The sequence below is a fragment of the Triticum urartu genome, chromosome 4A, assembly GCF_056163025.1.
Source record: "Triticum urartu cultivar PI428250 chromosome 4A, HENAU_Tu73, whole genome shotgun sequence".
NCBI classification, from domain to species: domain Eukaryota; kingdom Viridiplantae; phylum Streptophyta; class Magnoliopsida; order Poales; family Poaceae; genus Triticum; species Triticum urartu.
In genome coordinates this window covers 18,635,852-18,655,046 of record NC_141876.1, presented here as the reverse complement: position 1 = coordinate 18,655,046, position 19,195 = coordinate 18,635,852, and the positions used below count along the sequence as shown (strand labels likewise).

At 46.7% G+C, this 19,195-nt stretch overlaps 2 protein-coding genes, 1 non-coding gene and 1 pseudogene across 3 annotated transcripts; 3 read left to right on the top strand and 1 right to left on the bottom strand.

The window, feature by feature from the left end:
* The first annotated feature begins 2,272 nt into the window (after positions 1-2,272).
* Positions 2,273-9,057, top strand: LOC125554542 (uncharacterized). Its single transcript, XM_087519490.1, has 5 exons — positions 2,273-2,672; positions 2,825-3,457; positions 3,535-3,701; positions 8,272-8,345; positions 8,424-9,057. Exons 1-5 carry the CDS (start codon positions 2,279-2,281, stop codon positions 9,055-9,057), a joined length of 1,902 nt encoding a protein of 633 aa, XP_087375616.1. The 5' UTR covers positions 2,273-2,278.
* On the top strand, positions 7,297-7,383 carry LOC125555142 (small nucleolar RNA Z161/Z228). The gene has a single exon (XR_007304570.1). It is a non-coding gene; the product is annotated as a small nucleolar RNA Z161/Z228 (small nucleolar RNA).
* Positions 9,058-10,422: 1,365 nt separating the features above from the next.
* On the bottom strand, positions 10,423-10,897 carry LOC147974508 (putative B3 domain-containing protein Os03g0621600; annotated as a pseudogene).
* Positions 10,898-11,243: 346 nt separating this feature from the next.
* Positions 11,244-11,705, top strand: LOC147974507 (uncharacterized). Its single transcript, XM_087520060.1, has one exon. It carries the CDS (start codon positions 11,244-11,246, stop codon positions 11,703-11,705), a length of 462 nt encoding a protein of 153 aa, XP_087376186.1.
* Positions 11,706-19,195: the final 7,490 nt, after the last annotated feature.

Genomic DNA, 19,195 nt, shown 5'->3' with positions numbered 1-19,195 from the left:
CTCGAGGAATCAACTATGAGTAAGACAACATTACGAATATCGTTGGTTCTAACTTGATTTGATGATAGTCCACACCCAAATCAAGGTTTGGACAAGACAATAGGTTCAACAACTGATCACGGGGAATAGTCGATGAAGATATCATCTTTCTTCAACACACACACACACACACACAAGGATATCCCTTAGTGATGAGCTAAGTCAGACAAGCTTTTATCTTCCAACTCTCCAAGTTGTTGTTTGGCTTAACCAACTAGCTCAGGGGTATCCCACACAGATTCTTGGAGAAAAGCGTGGCTACAAGAGACCAACTTGATCACGAACTCAACATAGCGGTCAGGTGACAACCTGGTAACACTTCCGAGAAGATATTCGGAAAATCACGAACCACCGATATGTTACTAAGCTCGAGAACAATCTTGCTTTTCAGGGCAAGACGATGTGATCAAGAGAGTGATGGATTGACACAATCCTATCTCATTGATCGAGGAGTGCACCAGGGAAAATGGACTAGGTTGCACGATCAATCTTAGAATGATGATTCAATAGCCAACATGCTAAGAATGAAATTATTGTCCATTAACTATCAAGCAACGGAGTTTCTAGGAGTATTGATTTCACACGTCATGATTCACTTGTCGGCATTCCGGTTGCGACAACACGACACCGAGGAATGAATAATGATGGCGAGAAGTATCACTGTGTCAAGAATTCATAAGATGGTGTGCAATTCCCATGACATTCTTGACATAATACGGTAATACTTCAGGATAGAATAGAATCAAAAGCTGGATTGGCATTTTGATATGCGAAATACAACTACTTTGACCCAATCCTAGATATGGATGAGGTACTGGAGTTTGCTTCTCCTAGTCATTATGAAATAGAATGGCTTGACGGACCACAAGAATAAAAGGCACCGATAAACACGAATGCACACCTACTCTTGACTATCAACTGATAGGCCAAGGTCGGAATACAACTAAAGGGATCTGTTGCGACCGATCTGTCAAAAAGATCTGTCTCGCTCCTTTGGTTCTTCCCCTCGCTCAATCTGTCTCCCTCGTGCCGCCGCCTCGCTAGGGTTCGGCTCCACCGTCGCCGCTGCCGCGCACCGCGACTGCCTGCCGTCACCGCGCACCGCGACCGCCTGCCGCCGAGCGCCTCGACCGCCTGCCGCCGCGCACCTCGACTGCCTGCCGCCGCCGCCACCACCGCCATCCCGGCACTTCCCACCTTTGGCCTTTTCCACGATGCTCCGTCTCCGGCCGTCTGCCCTGACTCCCAAGCAGCCATAGTCCGAGCTCATCTACCCTGATTCCCTGACATCGACCCCCGAGCTTCTTTCCCGTCAATTCCCAGGGCTAGGCCATTCGCCGCCTTCCACGATCCATATCTTCATCGGCACCCTTTCACTTCCGTCATGGCAATGCAAGACCATCCTTCTCCGTGTGGCCACCACCCCCAAATCCTCTTGGATAAAAAATGTTTAGTGGGCGAGTTGAAAAATTCCACTACCGCAAAATCCAAGAATAGCAAAGGGGTTCACTTGGAGGTTTCTTTTGAAGCAGTTGACCCTCCAGCCATCTCACTGTGCCTGGTCAGCTGCGTTGATCAGACCGGGGATCGCTTGGCAGCACCGCCTCGTATACTTGGTGTAACTGGAGGCTTTGTACTGCTGGCTATCACCTTCTCGGACAGTGTCAACCGTTACTTGCGGTTCATTGACTATTTTGTTTACAAAGCAGGGCCCGATTTCGCCTCTCTTCTTCTTCTTCTTCTTGCAAGGCCATAACCGTCTTCTTTTTCGCCAAACATGGCTGCCATCTTGCCTGTTAGTGATAACAGTGAAGACTTTGCTGTCATTTTCCCACATGTTGAATATTTCAGTCTTGAGTCTCGCAAACATTACACACTCCACATATATCGATCTGACACGAATGATTGGCACTCTCAGGTCGCTTGTATCGCTGAGGATAATGAGACAAGGAATGCCAGGGATAAGCTATTGCTTCTTAATACCATGAGCATGGCATATGCAGAAAAGGGTATCATAGGTTGGATTGATCTTTGGTGGGGAATTCTCTTATGCAATGTTTTGGATAAAAAGCCTACCATCCGTTTTGTTCCGTTGCCAGTTCCGGAACCGTGTGATACGTCTGAGTTCCATTTGATGTTTGAGAATCTCACTCCAAGACCACACCGTCATGTGACGATATTCAATGATTTGATCAAATGTGTTGAGTTAGATTTTCATGTGCAAGATGCTTTCTTCAACATGAAGCGAGCAAAGGATTATGGCTGGATGGCTAAAACATGGACTAGATCAATTTATTCAGATGTTTGGTGTGATGGCTTGACGATTGATACGTCTGAGATATCTTTCACCGACTCAAGTTTGCCGAATTTGTTGCCTGGGATGTTTGATGAGGAAAACAATTTGACTTGGAAGAAATTGACTAGTGCTGGTCCTACATTAAGCTTGCTTGATGACAATGTTATTTACATTATGGCGAAGGAGAGCATGTGCCATCCGACAGCATATGTACTTACTGTGGACACCAAAAGTTTGAAGCTCGAGTCTGGTGCGCAGTGTGCTCCTCAAAAGACTGCGTGGTTCGAACCAACATATGAACCGTGTGTTCTTTTTAGCTCTTTTGGCACGACTTCAGGTACTCGTCCCTAATAAACGAGTTAACAAAAAATTGTAATAACCGGAAAAGCACTAGTTAATATGGTAGTCTGATAACACATGTAATTAGTTGCTTTTTTGTTGATGAAAACATTACTGTTGCCTTACATTATGCTTTGCATTTTTTTGCAGAGTTGGTTAAAGAATTTGAAACCAAAGGGACAATATTTGAAATCAAGGAAGGGCCGGTGCTCTCGGTGGTGTCGAAGCGTCTCCGTGTGCTGCGGAAGAAGCAGAATCGCATCGCGCAGATGGAGGAGTCCGTCGCTGCCGGCAAGATGCTTAACCAGGAGCAGAAGGAGCTCATGCACTCCAAGCCCGTCATCGCCGCGCTCATTGACGAGCTTGAGCGCCTCCGCGTACCACTCTCCACTGCTCTCACCAAGGAGCTCTCCACCGTCCCTGCACCTGCTGCCGGTTCCTCATCCTTTGGCTCCGATTTGTCCATCCAGGACCTCCTCGCGCTCATCTACTTCGGCTCCCTTTTTTATGTCAAGTCACCGAACGAGTTCATCGCCACCATGGTTGCGTGCAAGAACGAACGGAGCAGCTGCATCACCCACGGCTACGTATGGGATGATACCGTGGACCTGCTCGTGGAGAACGACCTTGACGCAGTGTCTGTTGTGGCGGCCCTTGCCGCGGCTCGCCCTTCTTCCGCAGATGGTGTCTCCCACCATGACGCACTCCAGGACTGTGCCCATCATGCCTGCCTATGGCTAACCCGTGCTGATGCGCCGATCCACCCTGGCTCCTCTGTTACATGTGAGGGTTGATATAGGTTTGTAATTTGGTTTGATTTGAGGTGATTGCTGATTGAAATTTGTGGCCTTTTGCTGTAGATGCTGCGGTGAGGTCCAAGTTAGACAGGATCATGGCATCAGACTACTACACAGCACCTGCAGTTGCTGGGAACCATGGAGCTGAAGGTCTGCAGGCACAGATGAGCATGACCGACTCACCAGAGGCACCATCACTCAAGGAGACCCTAGCTGCTGAAAATCACAAGGTGAAATAGCAAATTGCACTCTTTAGTAATTTAATAGTATATGCTTAGCATGGTGAAGTGATCATTGCCCTGAAACTTTGTTCTGATCTTTGTCAACGATTGATCTGCTATAGTGCACAGTGCTCCTAGTATTATTATTATCATCATTGTTGCTGCTGCTGGTGCTTTTTGTGCTGATTCAGTAGTAATGATCAATGTGGATTATAGCTTTAATTGGAAAACTGTAAGGTCGATCCATTTGGGGTGTATATTATGCTGTTTCATATGGATGTTGTGCGCCGTTGCTTAGATATAACAGACAGTGCCTGTGCATTGGTGTTCTGGAAAAAATGCTGAAAATAATAACTTAAAAACTATGTGAAAGTGCAACTATCCCTAGGTGGTTTTGGTAATTGATAACAACATATAGCTCATTGAGCTAATGCTATTCCAAGATGATTATTTCAGGGAAGCTCAATGATTGGCATGGCATGGATGTGAAAGTGGAACCCTCAAAATGCTAAGGACAAAGGATTGGCTCAAGCTCAAAAGTTCAAGACTCCTCATTTTACATTTTAGTGATCCAAGATCACATTGAGTCTTTAGGAAAAGCCAATACTATCAAGGAGGGATGAGGTGTTGCTTAATGAGCCTCTTGCTTTATGTGCTTGGTGATATGCTCCAAAATCCTCAACCACTTTTCCATAGCCACAAATGACCTAAACCCTAAACCAAACTCGGTCATACTGATTCTTTCAATCCGGCGCCACCGAGTTTCACTTGTCATTTGCCACTGCCAAACCCTAGCAATTCGGTCCTACCGATAAGGATCTCGGTCTCACCGAGATGGGATTGCAAACTCTCTGTTTCCCTTTCATAACTTTTCGGTCTCACCGAAAGAGCAAATCGGTCCCACCGAGATTGCAATGTAAACTCTCTGTTTCCTTTTTGTAACATTTCGGTCTCACCGAAAGAGCAAATCGGTCCCACCGAGTTTACCTGACCAACTCTCTGTTTAGCTTATTGCCAAACTCGGTCTCACCGAGTTTGTGCAATCGGTCTCACCGAGATTACGTTATGCCCAAACCCTAACCGAATCGGTCCTACCGAGTTGCATGTCAGTCCCACCGAAATCTCTAACGGTCACTAGGTTTACCTTTTCGGTCCGACCGAGTTTGATGATTCGGTCCCACCGAGATTGGTAGATTGAGTGTAACGGTTGGATTTTGTGTGGAGGCTATAAATACCCCTCCACCTCCTCTTCATTCATGGAGAGAGCCATCAGAACACATACACCATTCCAACTCATATGTTCTGAGAAAGAACCACCTACTCATGTGTTGAGACCAAGATATTCCATTCCAACCATATGAATCTTGATCTCTAGCCTTCCCCAAGTTGCTTTCCACTCAAATCTTCTTTCCACCAGATCCAAACCCTTCCCTTTACATTCTTGCAAGTTGCATGCTTTACTTTCCGCTGCCAATATACTCTTTGCATGCTTGCTTGAATTGTGTGATGATTGCTTGACTTGTCCTAAGATAGCTAAAATCTGCCAAGAACTAAAATTGGGAAAAGGTTAAGTTTTTATTTGGTCAAGTAGTCTAATCACCCCCCTCTAGACATACTTTCGATCCTACACTATGATCTTTGTATAATATTATGTGTAGTGCTACCACTATCTAGGTACAGGATGGTCTCTATTTTGATGGGTCTTCGCAATTTGCAAACATAGTAATTGAGTTTTTGTTGTATTAAAGATTATAAATATCACGTGCTAGAATTCATCATATTCCAGTCATGCAATAACATGATTGTTTATTGTACATTTGTTCCTTTTTTACTTTGTTGGCCATTACTTAAAATGCTGGTTGAAAAGAATAGCAATCCCAATCCCTGATATCAAAACATTCTGAAAAGGATACACATGTAAATTCTCTTGTATTTTATTACGTTTGTAAATTTAACGGAAAAAGCTGGCATTTCTGCAGCATGAGTGGAGAAACCAAGTTTAGCGCTCTGACAATATTTGTACCCATTGTGTAAAACAAGTTTGGAGGCGGCCTCTCTGCATTGCAGTGTGCAGGGGTAAGGCTTGCCTCGTATAATCCTTGCCCAGGCCCCACCTGGCGTAGGAGCTTCTAGCACCGGGTCTCTTTTTTTGTACAAGTTTTGTGCCTCTAAAGATTACATTTTAGAGCCCAGATTTGTTTCTTTTGCCCAGGCGCAAAAAAGTGTTCGTTTTTCCAAGAAAACCTACTGGAATCTGAATGGTTCAAACATTTGCATGTGCAATTTTACCTGAATTTTAGACACTCAGAATTATTTATTTACCGTCCACTTAAGGAGCACATGCTCCTGGGACCTGAGGACCATTTTACTCCTATCTGTCATTCTTACTTCTTGTTGCTTATCTACTTTATGATTACAAGTCTAGGACTTGTGACCAACATTACTTTGATAACACAACTTAATAGTTGTATATTCTTTGGGTCTGGTAATATATGTTCTTTGGCATCCTAGCTGTGTACTTCGATATTATTGCTAGATTACTTTTCTGAGTTGCAGATTCTCTTTCATAACTATAGATCATTCGTAATCTTTGTTAAGTCTCGAGGGATCTTCTTTGACTTCCATTTGAGGAATTCTTATTATTTTTAGACGCAATCTCCTAGGCGCATTGCAATGCTGCTAGTTGCAGAATCTATAGCCCTATTGTTCTTGCCAGTTTTGCAGTTCGTTGCGCAAGCTTGATTGTTGAGATAGTATGTAATTATTTACTCAGCATTAATATGACATGGGTAAAGCTCCAGCCTCTAGGGCTCATCATAATATCACTTGCAATTTAAATATGTATAGAAGTTATAGTGTTGCTCTTTTGTGTGTGCTAACACTAAAGGTAGTGTCATTTTCCTAAATTGCAAAATGGGATTTCTAACCTAAGAGTTCACGTTCACAGTTCTCCATTCTTTATAACAACATTGTGATATTTTTAGTAACAATTTTATGCTGGCATCGCTTCTGCATTGATTTCCCTAGATTTAAACCTGTGTGTACGTGTACAGTTCTTTATGCTTTTAAAACTAAAAATCATGGTATATTCACTGTAAATCGTCCAAGCATCACCTACTGCATGTTGCCTCAGACATTATATTTAGAAACTGTACAATGTCCATCTCCACCTTTTAGTATTATGATTATTGGAACAAAAGCTAGACAGCACTGTCATCACCTTACTACACCTTTGGTAATATCACAGTTCTTTGGTGTAGAGTACTATTAAAATGCACCTACATACTCCCTCCGTCCGGAAATACTTGTCATCAAGATGAATAAAAGGGGATGTATCTAGATGTATTTTAGTTCTAGATACACCCCTTTTTATCCATTTTGATGACAAGTATTTCCGGACGGAGGGAGTACATACCTATGATAAATCACTGAGGTGGGGTACACATTTGAAATGATGCATTAATAATTATGTAGTTCTCCTGGATAAATTGTGCTGTCTTGCATTTTCCAAATAGCCAATCATGAACTTGGGTTATAGTTTAACTTTTGTGGTGTTTTCCCATTGTTTTGGGTTGCTGGGAATTCAAGTACTGTTTTTATTTTGTGCCATATGATGAGAGACCTTATCCAACTCACAGCGGTCGTCTGGACACTTAGTGTGTAATGGTGCATACATATTTTGCTGATGGCATTTCGGTTTTTTATGCATAAAGGATTTGATTTCCCGGAGAGCATTGTGTTAATGCAAGTTTTAGAATAACCCGAACTCCTGAAACTTTTGCCTCGGTCTTCACTGAAGATTTTTGGCGTTATTTGCTGGTGGTTGCCCTGTGAGCCATGCCCATGCTAGTGTCTTGGTAGTTGGTGTAGATTGATATAGAGAAGAAAATATAGGTACATGTAATTGTTATTCTTGATGAGAGGGTCACATTTCCTAGAGGACTATATGGTTCCTCCTGGTTAGCCGTAGTCTGATTCCAAACTCAATGCCCTTAACTTACTCGATTGGACTCCTTGCCTCTGTAGGGTCAGTCGTATAATAAGTAAATATATCTCAAGCAGGACAGCAGTTGCACTTTGCTAGGAGGCTAAGCTGCCAGCTATAGTATTTTCTTTTCAGGGATGCCTTTTTTAATTGCACTGGATGCAAATAATCAACCACTATATCCAGAAAGCAAAAGCACTACTAATTTTCTGATACTAGCATATGTGATCAGTCATGACTATGAATGTTCACCTAAAGCACTACCATGTACGAAGTGTTTTCTGCAGATGAGATTAAAACAAGATATCTTGCTAGATTTATTATTTTGGTTACTGTGAAGTGCTTCTACTGTTTCTTAGTCGTGTTGGCTTGGTTATTCATTTTGTGTTTGTTCTAACACCCAGAAGCTGAGCTATGATAGACTGAAAAATGGTACACATTTTGTAATTATTAGATGAGTGTTTATATTTAAAATTTACACGGTTTTAATTGGAGACATTTTGAGGGGTCAAGTATTTTGTTTGTTGACCTCTGAAAGTAGAAATGATTAAAGCTTATATTGATCTTGTTGGTATGTTTACTTGTTGACAGGAGGACGAGGAAGATTCCTCACATGCCACAGAAATCGACAATGATCATCAGTCTAATGCAGCCGATGTGCAAAATGTGGTAATGACTGGATGACCTATGGAGTGTTTTTTTGTGTATATAATATATATCTGGCTGATACTAACATGCCAACTTCATGATGGTAAAACCCTCGTGAACCCTCATGTGGAATATCGCGTGGCTAAGGCAGAGCAGGAGAAATTTGATGTGAAAGAACAAGATCAGATGTATGCCGAGCCAAAAAAGCGACAGTTTCAGCACCCTCGGCAATCTTGTCAGAACCAGCGAGGTGGTGATCGTGGCTGGAGGGGGGCCTACCCTAATGGCCGCAGCGGGCATGGAGGCGGCCGTGGCATGGGCAGCAAATACGAGAATGGGCGTGGAGGTGGTGGTGGTGGCGGCCGTGGCATGGGCAGTGGATACGAGAATGGGCGTGGAGGTGGTGGTGGTGGCTGTGGCATGGGCAGCGGATACGAAAATGGGTGTGGAGGTGGTGGTGGATACCAGAATGACTGGGGTTGTGGTGGCGGATACCAGAATGGTCGGGATGGTGGTGGCAGCAGCGGGTACCAGAACAGCCGGGGTGGTGGTGGCGGTGGCGGGTACCAGAACAGCCGGGGTGGTGGTGGCAGCGGCGGGTACCAGAATAGCCGGGGTGGTGGTGGTGGCGGCGGGTACTACAACAACGACGATGGTTACTACCAGCCGAGGAACTTGAACAACAGGGGCAGGGGCGCAGGGAGGTGGCCACGCGGACACCGAGAGGATTGAGGCAATGGCATATGTGGAAGTCTGGGAGGTCAGGAGAGGGAAGGGGCAATGTGGAAGTCTGGGAGCCATTTTGTTATTATAGAACTACAGAGTATGTAATAACCTAGCCTGTGGGTATGTCGCAATCCAGTCCCTCCCCATCTGCGAGTTTTTTTGTTGCTCCAATGAGTGCATAATGGTTGGTTGGTAAATGTGGAATCTCGTTGAAAGCAGCTTCAGGTCATACATGTGTTGCTTCTTTTTCTGGCTGTGTGAGTTGTCATATATTTCCGGTTGGTTTATTATTTTTGTTAGATGTCTTTCTACGTCATTCCTGTTCATTTTCCAGTGTTTGTGTTTGTGTTACCTTTGTTTGTTCTGGCCTGTATCGTAGCTCTTCAAAAAAAGAAAAAAAATACTGTTTGTTTCGGTGAATTCTGATCGAGATTTTGGCTTTGTCTTTAATAATCCTGATAAGTGTCACCGTAGCCGATTATGCATAGTTGCGGCTAGGTCTTGCATGTGCAGGAGCGCAACTGAACACAAAAAAATGTTTTTACGTGAGGTCTACTTGCATGGTTTGTTTACCGTTGGGAAGATTCTGGGAGGACTTTGTCAAGCAACTGACCATTTCCGGTTTCTTGCAAGTTCTCCAGCTACTCCGATCGATGCTGGAGCGCTTGCTGGCGGGACGCTTGTCCTCCCTCGCCGAATGGGCACACATGGCGGCCGGGACAGAGACGCCAATGGGGGAACGCCCTATCCAATGGTTGCATGGTGGCCGGCCGAAAATTGGGTCGGCTGCCGTTGGCTTTTCCTTATGCATGCAATCAAAGGGACAGACCAGTACCGCTCTTCCATCGGTATTGTCTTCAGAGAGATTAAAATCTTTGTTAGTTTAAACTTTTTTCTTTTTTAAGATTGTTTTTTGCCCAAGGGGCTATAATACTGTAGCTGATTCTCTAGGAGCGTGTTTGGTTGATGTAGCTAACAGTAGCTGCATTGCATAGCCTTCTCAACTCAGTCTGGCTATGTAAATGCAGCCTCAAATGCATCATCTGCATGTTGTTTGGTTGCCTGCATGGGCAGAACCACACTACTGGTGTTCGGTTGCCTGCATGTTAGTGGACAAACCCAAGGCATGGTGTTTGGTTGTATGCAACGTCTGGTGTGTGGTAACCTCTTTGGCTAGTTGGTGATGTTACCAGCACACTTCGGCACAACCATGTAGCACACATCATAAGCAGAGCAGAGTATAAAAAGAGGATCAACTACTTAAGAGCATATTTTTGATAAGCAGTACCACACTTCATAACAGTTCTATGCATAAACCATAAACATAAACAGTTCAAAGCAGACTCGATAGTACTTAGGGAGGCCCCGACTCTACTCCTTGGCGGCGAAGGCTTCGTCGTGCTTCCCGCACTTGTTGACGACCTCAATGCAATCGTCGTCGAAGATGGTGACCTTGAGGGTGTCCGGAGTGAGGAGCTTGAACCTCACCATGTAGCCGATCTTGATCTGATGAACGGCTGCGTAGGTGGCCCAACCCTGATCTAGGGTCACCCTGCCATTCATCAGCTTCACTGTCACCTTCTAGGAGCAGCCGGTGTTGTTCCTGAGCTTGAACTCCGTCAGCACCGCGATGAAGTGCTTGGTGAAGTCCAGGGGCATGGGGATGCACTCAAGCTTCGGTGCAAGGATGACCTTGCAGAAGTGAGTTGGGCCATACTCCTGATGGTAGTGGTCGTAGTTGCGGCGCTTGTTGCTAGGGGGGCTCCTCCATGCCCTCATCGTCGCCACCCTCAGGTGTCTTCGGGTCTTCCTCGGTGGTGGGCGGCAGCAAAACCTCGTCGGGCATTAGGTGAAGGGGTTGCTTGCCCTTGTTGCCCCATCTCATTGCTCTCCTCGATCTACACACAATTCATGGAGTCAGGCACAACACAGATTTCATGGCTTATTGAAGAGCAAGTAGTTAAAACGGCATGACTGTCACTCTTCTCCTCCTCTCCATCGCCCCTATATTTACTCACCCTGCCCACCACTACTTACCCACTCCCTCTCTTCTCTAACTGTCAACCTTCCTCCTCCCCATCGCCATGAGCTCTAGCTCCAGCTCCAAAGCCAACCCCTTCCCTTGGGGTATTGGTTGGAGGGCCTTCTTCCTCGGGTGGTCGGCTGGTGACCGCACCAAGTTCGAGAACACCATGGAGGTGTGCTCGAACTTCGGCTCCATGCTTGACATGCAGAAGGAATCTAATGCAGTGTTCATGAAGGCCATTGCAGAAGAGCTGAAGACGTTGATTCCTGACACAGCGAAGGGTGCGATGGCAGTTGACATCATTCGCTGGGCCATGAATCAGGCCGTCTCCGACGACGGTAAACAGAGGAAGAAGTGGTGCAAGTACAAGAACTACTGGGCTCCTAATGACAGCCGTGCCGCAGTGTACTGGGAGACGGCTATCGCGCCACCGGCGGTCATCGGTGGGGAGCCTAAGGAGGAAGAAGAAGCAATGCAGATGCCAGCAAGGGCGCCGGAGCCAGGCCGTCGTACCTGGCAGATCGACCCCGACTCCGCCGAGGACGACGACGATGACCCGCCGGCCCGCACGGCGATGAAGAAGAAGATGAAGGCCAGCAGCTCGACCCACCGCTCCGCACGCCGGTGACGGCCGCCGCGGTGAGCCGGTGTCCGTTGTGTACCCCCTATCCCCCAATCCCCCTTCTGCATCCGCATCTACCTCTATTCCGATCTTGCATATATGAACTCGTATGAACTGGTATGAACTAGTATGAACTACCCCTATGCTTATCTACCTCTATTCCCCATTCCCCTCCGCCGTGGATCGAATCTATCGCCGGATCAAACAGGAAAAAGTTTTGCATGTCGAACAAAGAGAAGTGCTTACCGCCATTGCCGCGGGCCAACTGCTGATCCGCTCGCCGGTGATGGAGTCCGGTGGTCTTCTTGCTCTGCTCCGATCCGCCGCCGCCGGTGAGAGTTGGGAGAGTGGGGAAGAGTGGGGAGAGGGAGCAGTGAGGGGCGGTGAGGCTAATAACTGCCGGCGCTTCGGGAAGCAACGTGGCTTCTCGAGCGTGGCCGCGCGCGTGCAGCCGTCGCCGCCCACGTGCACCGCTCAGGCATGGCCTTGGAGAAACTGCTGATTCGTGCGTTCCCAGGGAGCCAGGCCCAGGAGTGCTTTAAGGTTCGTGTCATGCGGGCCGAACAGTGAAAGCAGGCAACCAATCGACCCGTTTTCGTCCCGCGCGAGCCAGGCCGGGCCTCATGCAGGCTACCAAACACGCCCTAGCTGCTCACGGTGCACGTATGAGCCATGCATCCTCAGCCTTGTGGCCGGATGGGGCTCCAGTCTTTGTTCATGCGTTAATTGCCAGCAATTTGACTGGCCGTTCTGGTTAATGGAATAAAGAGTATTCCAGCTCAAAAAAATTAAAAAAGCTCCAAAGCGGAAACGCCTCCTCATCTCGAATCTTGCTTTTTTTAAACACAGTACAGACGCAAGTGCTCGTACTATTATAACACACACGCGTACATCCTATCCCTATGAGCATCTCTGAGAGATCGAGCCGGCATATCATCTTGAGATTTTATGAATAAGTCACCGTAGGATAAGTGCGAGCACCAGGACTTGAACCCTGGTGGGCTGGGGATACCACTGTTCACATAACCATCCAACTACAGGTTGGTTCGTGTCTCGAATCTTGTTAGAGCAATCGCTCCTTGTTGTATGCATAGGAATAGCGGAAATTCAACATGGGTCATATTACCATATGGTATCATTATCCGAGCCGTTGGTCCACATAGGGATCAGTGAACACAGGCGTATTGCATGATGCATTTCTTTTTCATTGCATCAATATTCAATGCGCCAGTGCTTCTTGCCGGTTGTCCATTAATGTTGTGGCCCACAATGGTGTTCTAACGACGCTACTTTCTACTTTTTCTGGACCGGAGCTTGTGGCACATGGTCTGCTCCATACTAAGGCCTACTCCAACGCATGACCCAAACAGACGTCCGTTTTGTCTGGATTTCGTCCGTTTGAGGGTGACAATTGGGTCGTATCCACCCGGATTTGAGTTTGCGTCGGCAGGACGCCCAACGAGCGGTCGCATCTTTGACGCATCTTGTCCCCGTGCATGCAAACATGAGAAACCAAGGATTTAAGTCGCGGCCACGGTTCGCACTAGTTCACGTTGGCCGGCAACACAGCCAGCGGCCTATAGTCTCATGCCGCAACACAGCCAGCCTTTAAAAAGTACATGTTTCACGCCGGCAACAAAGCCAGGGGCCGACACACCAGCCAGCCTTAAGAAAGGACCGCCATCGCGGCCAGCGTGGCCGAGGTCTCACCTAGTTCAGGCCGTCGCGGGCGAACATCTCCTTCTGCCGGTTCATGAACCAAGCCTTCCTCTCTAGTGACATGTTGTTCTTGTTGACGCTCATCAACACTAGTGCCATCTCCTTGGCTTTTGTGCCGGCATTGGTGGCCTCGATCTCTAGCTTCTTGAGTTGAGCGGCCTCCTCTATGTCGAGCTTCCTCTTCTTCACGGCCTCCTCCATGTCAAGATTCTTCGTTTGAAGATCTAGGTATATCTTCATTTGCTCCTCCTTCCCTTTGCACCTGCTCTCCTCCCGCACTTCCTTTTGGCTCATCATGTTCTCCGAATTTCCTTGCAAGGCTATAGAAGACACATCACGCTTCTCGTTGGCCTTTGAGCTTGTCTTGCCCCTCGGCCTCTTGAGCACGTCTCCCTCATCATCCATGGCCGCCTTCTCTCCTATATTCTTCTTAAGAGCATTGTATTGGTCCTTGAACTTGGGGCAATCTTTGATGAGCACCCAACAATGCCCAACATGAGGAGGGTGTGTGCCTTGGAGACGGTGGACTCCTTGTCGTCAAGGTTGGCCTGGTGCTGCAACGCACGCCGCAGGGAACACTTGGCGGCATACTCGACGACGGCCTTCTTCTCCGTCGCGACAGTTTGCCGGTTCCTCCTCTTGGCCGATTCGGCATCGAGCTTGGCGGCCTCCGCCGATGTGAGCTCCGACCGAAGCTTCTTCACAGGCTTCGTTTTCTTCGCCACGGGGTGGGTGGCCGGTGGTGGGTTGCCGGGATTCGCCTCATCGGCCATGGTGGATGGAGGGAGGGGGAAGGCTGAGGATGCGCGAGAGTGGAGGGTGAGGCCCGGGAGCGTTTTGGAGGAAAGGGAGGGAAAGTGGCCGCCTGTGCCACCGACGGGCGGGCCAAGAGGACAAGGGCACGCGTCACGCCCATGCGCGTGCTGTCCGTTCTGCCGCAAACTCGTCTCAATCTTGGGCCAGGAGTGGGTCGGAAGCAGACAGAAAACGAACGATGGTCTATTTACGGTCACGTGTTGGAGGTCCTGCTTTGTCCATTTACCCCCAAACGGACATGGACGAGCCATTTGGGGTCGTGCGTTGGAGTTGGCCTAAGCCATCGACCCAATTTATACAAGTCATATGCCACCGGGCAATCCTCTAGTCAATCGTGATCCCTTCTAATTCCTATCATTTTGGTTAATTCACTTAATCCCTTCCCGATGGGGATTATTCAAATCCATGCAGTGCGCATCAAACTGGTGCATGCAAGCATACAAGCCCAATACAGCTGAAATATGTCTGCATGTAAAATGAAGCATCCTCAGCATCAGTTTATTACAGTACCATGGAGTTGAAAGCCAAACAATTTCTTGATCAGAAAAGGGAAACGTTCCTGGTAAAAAAAAGAGGAGAAGCAGGTTTCGTACACAGATAATATATGAGATGGTCCAGGAGATGTCCGCGACCTAAGCAAACTGAAAATTGTTGTTTGCAAGAAAAATTGAAATAGCTAAGCATGGTCGTCATTACTGCCAGATGCGCCCCATTCATTAAATGAGAAGGAGGTTTAACAAGGTATCCAGGCACCGGCCAAAGGCCAAAAAGAAAAATACAAGCCGTTACTCTCCCGGCATCAGAAGACCCAAATGTTTCGCCCCTGCTAGGATCTATAGCTTCGCCTCGTGCTTGATTGGTTGGAGAGTGCTAAACGTTGGAGCGGAGCGGCCTCGAAAAACCCGTGCGTTCCTCTCATCCCAAATTGCTTTTGAAACGAGCATAAAGATAGAAGGCATCACTTTCTTGTGTGCACTATGGGCGGAAGCCGATTCACACCATCAATCATGGATGCTCGTGTAAGTCGCCCAACCAAAAGTATCCAAATCAATGAGTTGAAGGCAAACTCTAACCATCTCCCAAACTCTCAAAGTGTATCTACATTGGAAGAAAATGTGCTCGACCGTCCTTGTTCACGCCTACAGAGGGTGCACGGACCACTGTTTGGCCACCCTCGCTTGGCCAAGCAAACGGATGTCCATAACCTGTCTTGGATGGCAAGCCATGCAAGAAAATTGACTTTCGGGGGGGGGGGGGGGCAGAATCTCCAAACAACCTTGTACATGGCAGAACGGGTGATGGTCAAGTAGTGCACGTTATAAGCCAAAGACGCAGAGTACCTCCTGAAGGAAATATGCCCTAGAGGCAATAATAAAGTTATTATTTATTTCCTTATATCATGATAAATGTTTATTATTCATGCTAGAATTGTATTAACCAGAAACATAATACATGTGTGAATACATAGACAAACATAGTGTCACTAGTATGCCTCTACTTGACTAGCTCATTGATCAAAGATGGTTAAGTTTCCTAGCCATAGACATGAGTTGTCATTTGATTAATGGGATCACATCATTAGGAGAATGATGTGATTGACATGACCCATTCTGTTAGCTTAGCACCCGATCGTTTAGTATGCTGCTATTGCTTTCTTCATGACTTATACATGTTCCTATGACTATGAGATTATGCAACTCCCGTTTACCGAAGGAACACTTTGTGTGCTACCAAACGTCACAACGTAACTGGGTGATTATAAAGGTGCTCTACAGGTGTCTCTGAAGGTACTTGTTGGGTTGGCGTATTTCGAGATTATGATTTGTCACTCCGATTGTCGGAGAGGTATCTCTGGGCCCTCTCGGTAATGCACATCACCTAAGCCTTGCAAGCATTGCAACTAATGAGTTAGTTGCGGGATGATGTATTACGGAACGAGAAAAGAGACTTGCCGGTAACGAGATTGAACTAGGTATTGAGATACCGACGATCGAATCTCGGGCAAGTAACATACCGATGACAAAGGGAACAACGTATGTTGTTATGCGGTCTGACCGATAAAGATCTTCGTAGAATATGTAGGAGCCAATATGGGCATCCAGGTCCCGCTATTGGTTATTGACAAGAGAGGTGCCTCGGTCATGTCTACATAGTTCTCGAACCCGTAGGGTCCGCACGCTTAACGTTCATTGACGATATAGTACTATGAGTTATGTATGTTGGTGACCGAATGTTGTTTGGAGTTTTGGATGAGATCACAGATATGACGAGGAACTCCGGAATGGTCCGGTAGTAAAGATTGATATGTGGATAGTAGTGTTTGATCTCTGGAAGGGTTCCGGAATTCACCAGAAGGGGTTCCGGATGTTTCCTGAAATGTTTGGGCACAAGAACACTTTATCTGGGCCAAAGGGGAAAGCCCACGAGGTTTTTGGAAAGCGCAAAAGGAAGTTTTGCGGAGTCCAGGGGCCAGACGCCAGGGTCCCTGGCGTCTGGGTCCAGACGCCGGGAACCCTGGCGTCTGGCCCTAGAGTCCGAGAAGGACTCTTGCCTTTCGGGTGAAACCGACTTTGTGGAGGCTTTTACTCCAAGTTTCGACCCCAAGGCTCAACATATAAATAGAGGGGTAGGGCTAGCACCCAAGACACATCAAGAAACACCAAGCCGTGTGCCGGCAACCCCGTCTCCTCTAGTTTATCCTCCGTCATAGTTTTCGTAGTGCTTAGGCAAAGCCCTGCGAAGATTGTTCTTCACCAACACCGTCACCACACCGTCGTGCTGCCGGAACTCATCTACTACTTCGCCCCTCTTGCTGGATCAAGAAGGCGAGGACGTCACCGAGCCGTACGTGTGCAGAACTCGGAGGTGCTGTGATCGGGAAGACGTTCGACTACATCAACCGCGTTGATATAACGCTTCCGCTTCGGTCTACGAGGGTACGTAGACAACACTCTCCCCTCTCGTTGCTATGCATCATCATGATCTTGCTTGTGCGTAGGAATTTTTTTGAAATTACTACGTTCCCCAACAGTTGTATTAGAGCCTAGGTTTTATGGTTTGATGTTATATGCACGAGTAGAACACAAGTGAGTTGTGGGCGATATAAGTCATACTGCTTACCAGCATGTCATACTTTGGTTCGGCAGTATTGTTGGATGAAGCGGCCCGGACCGACATTACGCGTACGCTTACGCGAGACTGGTTCTACCGCCGTGCTTTGCACACAGGTGGCTGGCGGGTGTCAGTTTCTCCAACTTTAGTTGAACCGAGTGTGGCTACGCCCGGTCCTTGCGAAGGTTAAAACAACACCAACTTGACAAACTATCGTTGTGGTTTTGATGCGTAGGTAAGATTGGTTCTTGCTTAAGCCCATAGCAGCCACGTAAAACTTGCAACAAACAAAGTAGAGGACGTCTAACTTGTTTTTGCAGGGCATGTTGTGATGTGATATGGTCAAGGCATGATGCTAAATTTTATTGTATGAGATGATCATGTTTTGTAACCGAGTTATCGGCAACTGGCAGGAGCCATATGGTTGTCGCTTTATTGTATGCAATGCAATCGCCCTGTAATGCTTTACTTTATCACTAAGCGGTAGCGATAGTCGTAGAAGCATAAGATTGGCGAGACGACAACGATGCTACGATGGAGATCAAGGCGTCGCGCCGGTGACGATGGTGATCAGGACGGTGCTTCGGAGATAAAGATCACAAGCACAAGATGATGATGGCCATATCATATCACTTATATTGATTGCATGTGATGTTTATCTTTTATGCATCTTATCTTGCTTTGATTGACGGTAGCATTATAAGATGATCTCTCACTAAATTTCAAGATAACAGTGTTCTCCCTGAGTATGCACCGTTGCCAAAGTTCGTCGTGCCCAGACACCACGTGATGATCGGGTGTGATAAGCTCTACGTCCATCTACAACGGGTGCAAGCCAGTTTTGCACACGCGGAATACTCAGGTTAAACTTGACGAGCCTAGCATATGCAGATATGGCCTCGGAACACTGAGACCGAAAGGTCGAGCGTGAATCATATAGTAGATATGATCAACATAGTGATGTTCACCATTGAAAACTGGTTCTGTTGCGTGATCACTTAGAAGATTAGAGGGATGTCTATCTAAGTGGGAGTTCTTAAGTAATATGATTAATTGAACTTAAATTTATCATGAACTTAGTCCCTGATAGTATCTTGCTTGTTTATGTTGATTGTAGATAGATGGCCCATGCTGTTGTTCCGTTGAATTTTAATGCATTCCTTGAGAAAGCAAAGTTGAAAGATGATGGTAGCAATTACACGGACTGGGTCCGTAACTTGAGGATTATCCTAATTGCTGCACAAAAAAGTTACGTCCTGGAAGCACCGCTGGGTGCCAGGCCTGCTGCTGATGCAACTGACGACATTAAGAACGTCTGGCAGAGCAAAGCTGATGACTACACGATAGTTCAATGTGCCATGCTTTACGGCTTAGAACCGGGACTTCAACGACGTTTTGAACGTCATGGGGCATATGAGATGTTCCAGGAGTTGAAGTTAATATTCCAGCAGAATGCCCGGATTGAGAGATATGAAGTCTCCAATAAATTCTATAGCTGCAAGATGGAGGAGAATAGTTCTGTCAGTGAGCATATACTCAAGATGTCTGGGTATTGTAATCACTTGATTCAACTGGGAGTTAATCTTCCGGATGATAGCGTCATTGACAGAATTCTCCAATCACTTCCACCAAGCTACAAGAGCTTCGTGATGAACTATAATATGCAAGGGATGGATAAGACAATTCCCGAGCTCTTCGCAATGCTAAAGGCTGCAGAGGTAGAAATCAAGAAGGAGCATCAAGTGTTGATGGTCAACAAGACCACTAGTTTCAAGAAAAAGGGCAAAGGGAAGAAGAAGGGGAACTTCAAGAAGAACAGCAAGCAAGTTTCTGCTCAGGAGAAGAAACCC

Bases quoted from the DNA above. Each gene is read 5' to 3' on its own strand.
- LOC147974507 (XM_087520060.1), top strand. From the start codon at position 11,244: ATGGAGGTGTGCTCGAACTTCGGCTCCATGCTTGACATGCAGAAGGAA.
- LOC125554542 (XM_087519490.1), top strand. From the start codon at position 2,279: ATGAAGCGAGCAAAGGATTATGGCTGGATGGCTAAAACATGGACTAGA. The intron at 3,702-8,271 runs GTGAAATAGCAA...TGTTGACAGGAG, and splicing joins TAGCTGCTGAAAATCACAAG to GACGAGGAAGATTCCTCACA. The intron at 8,346-8,423 runs GGTAATGACTGG...ATGCCAACTTCA, and splicing joins GCAGCCGATGTGCAAAATGT to TGATGGTAAAACCCTCGTGA.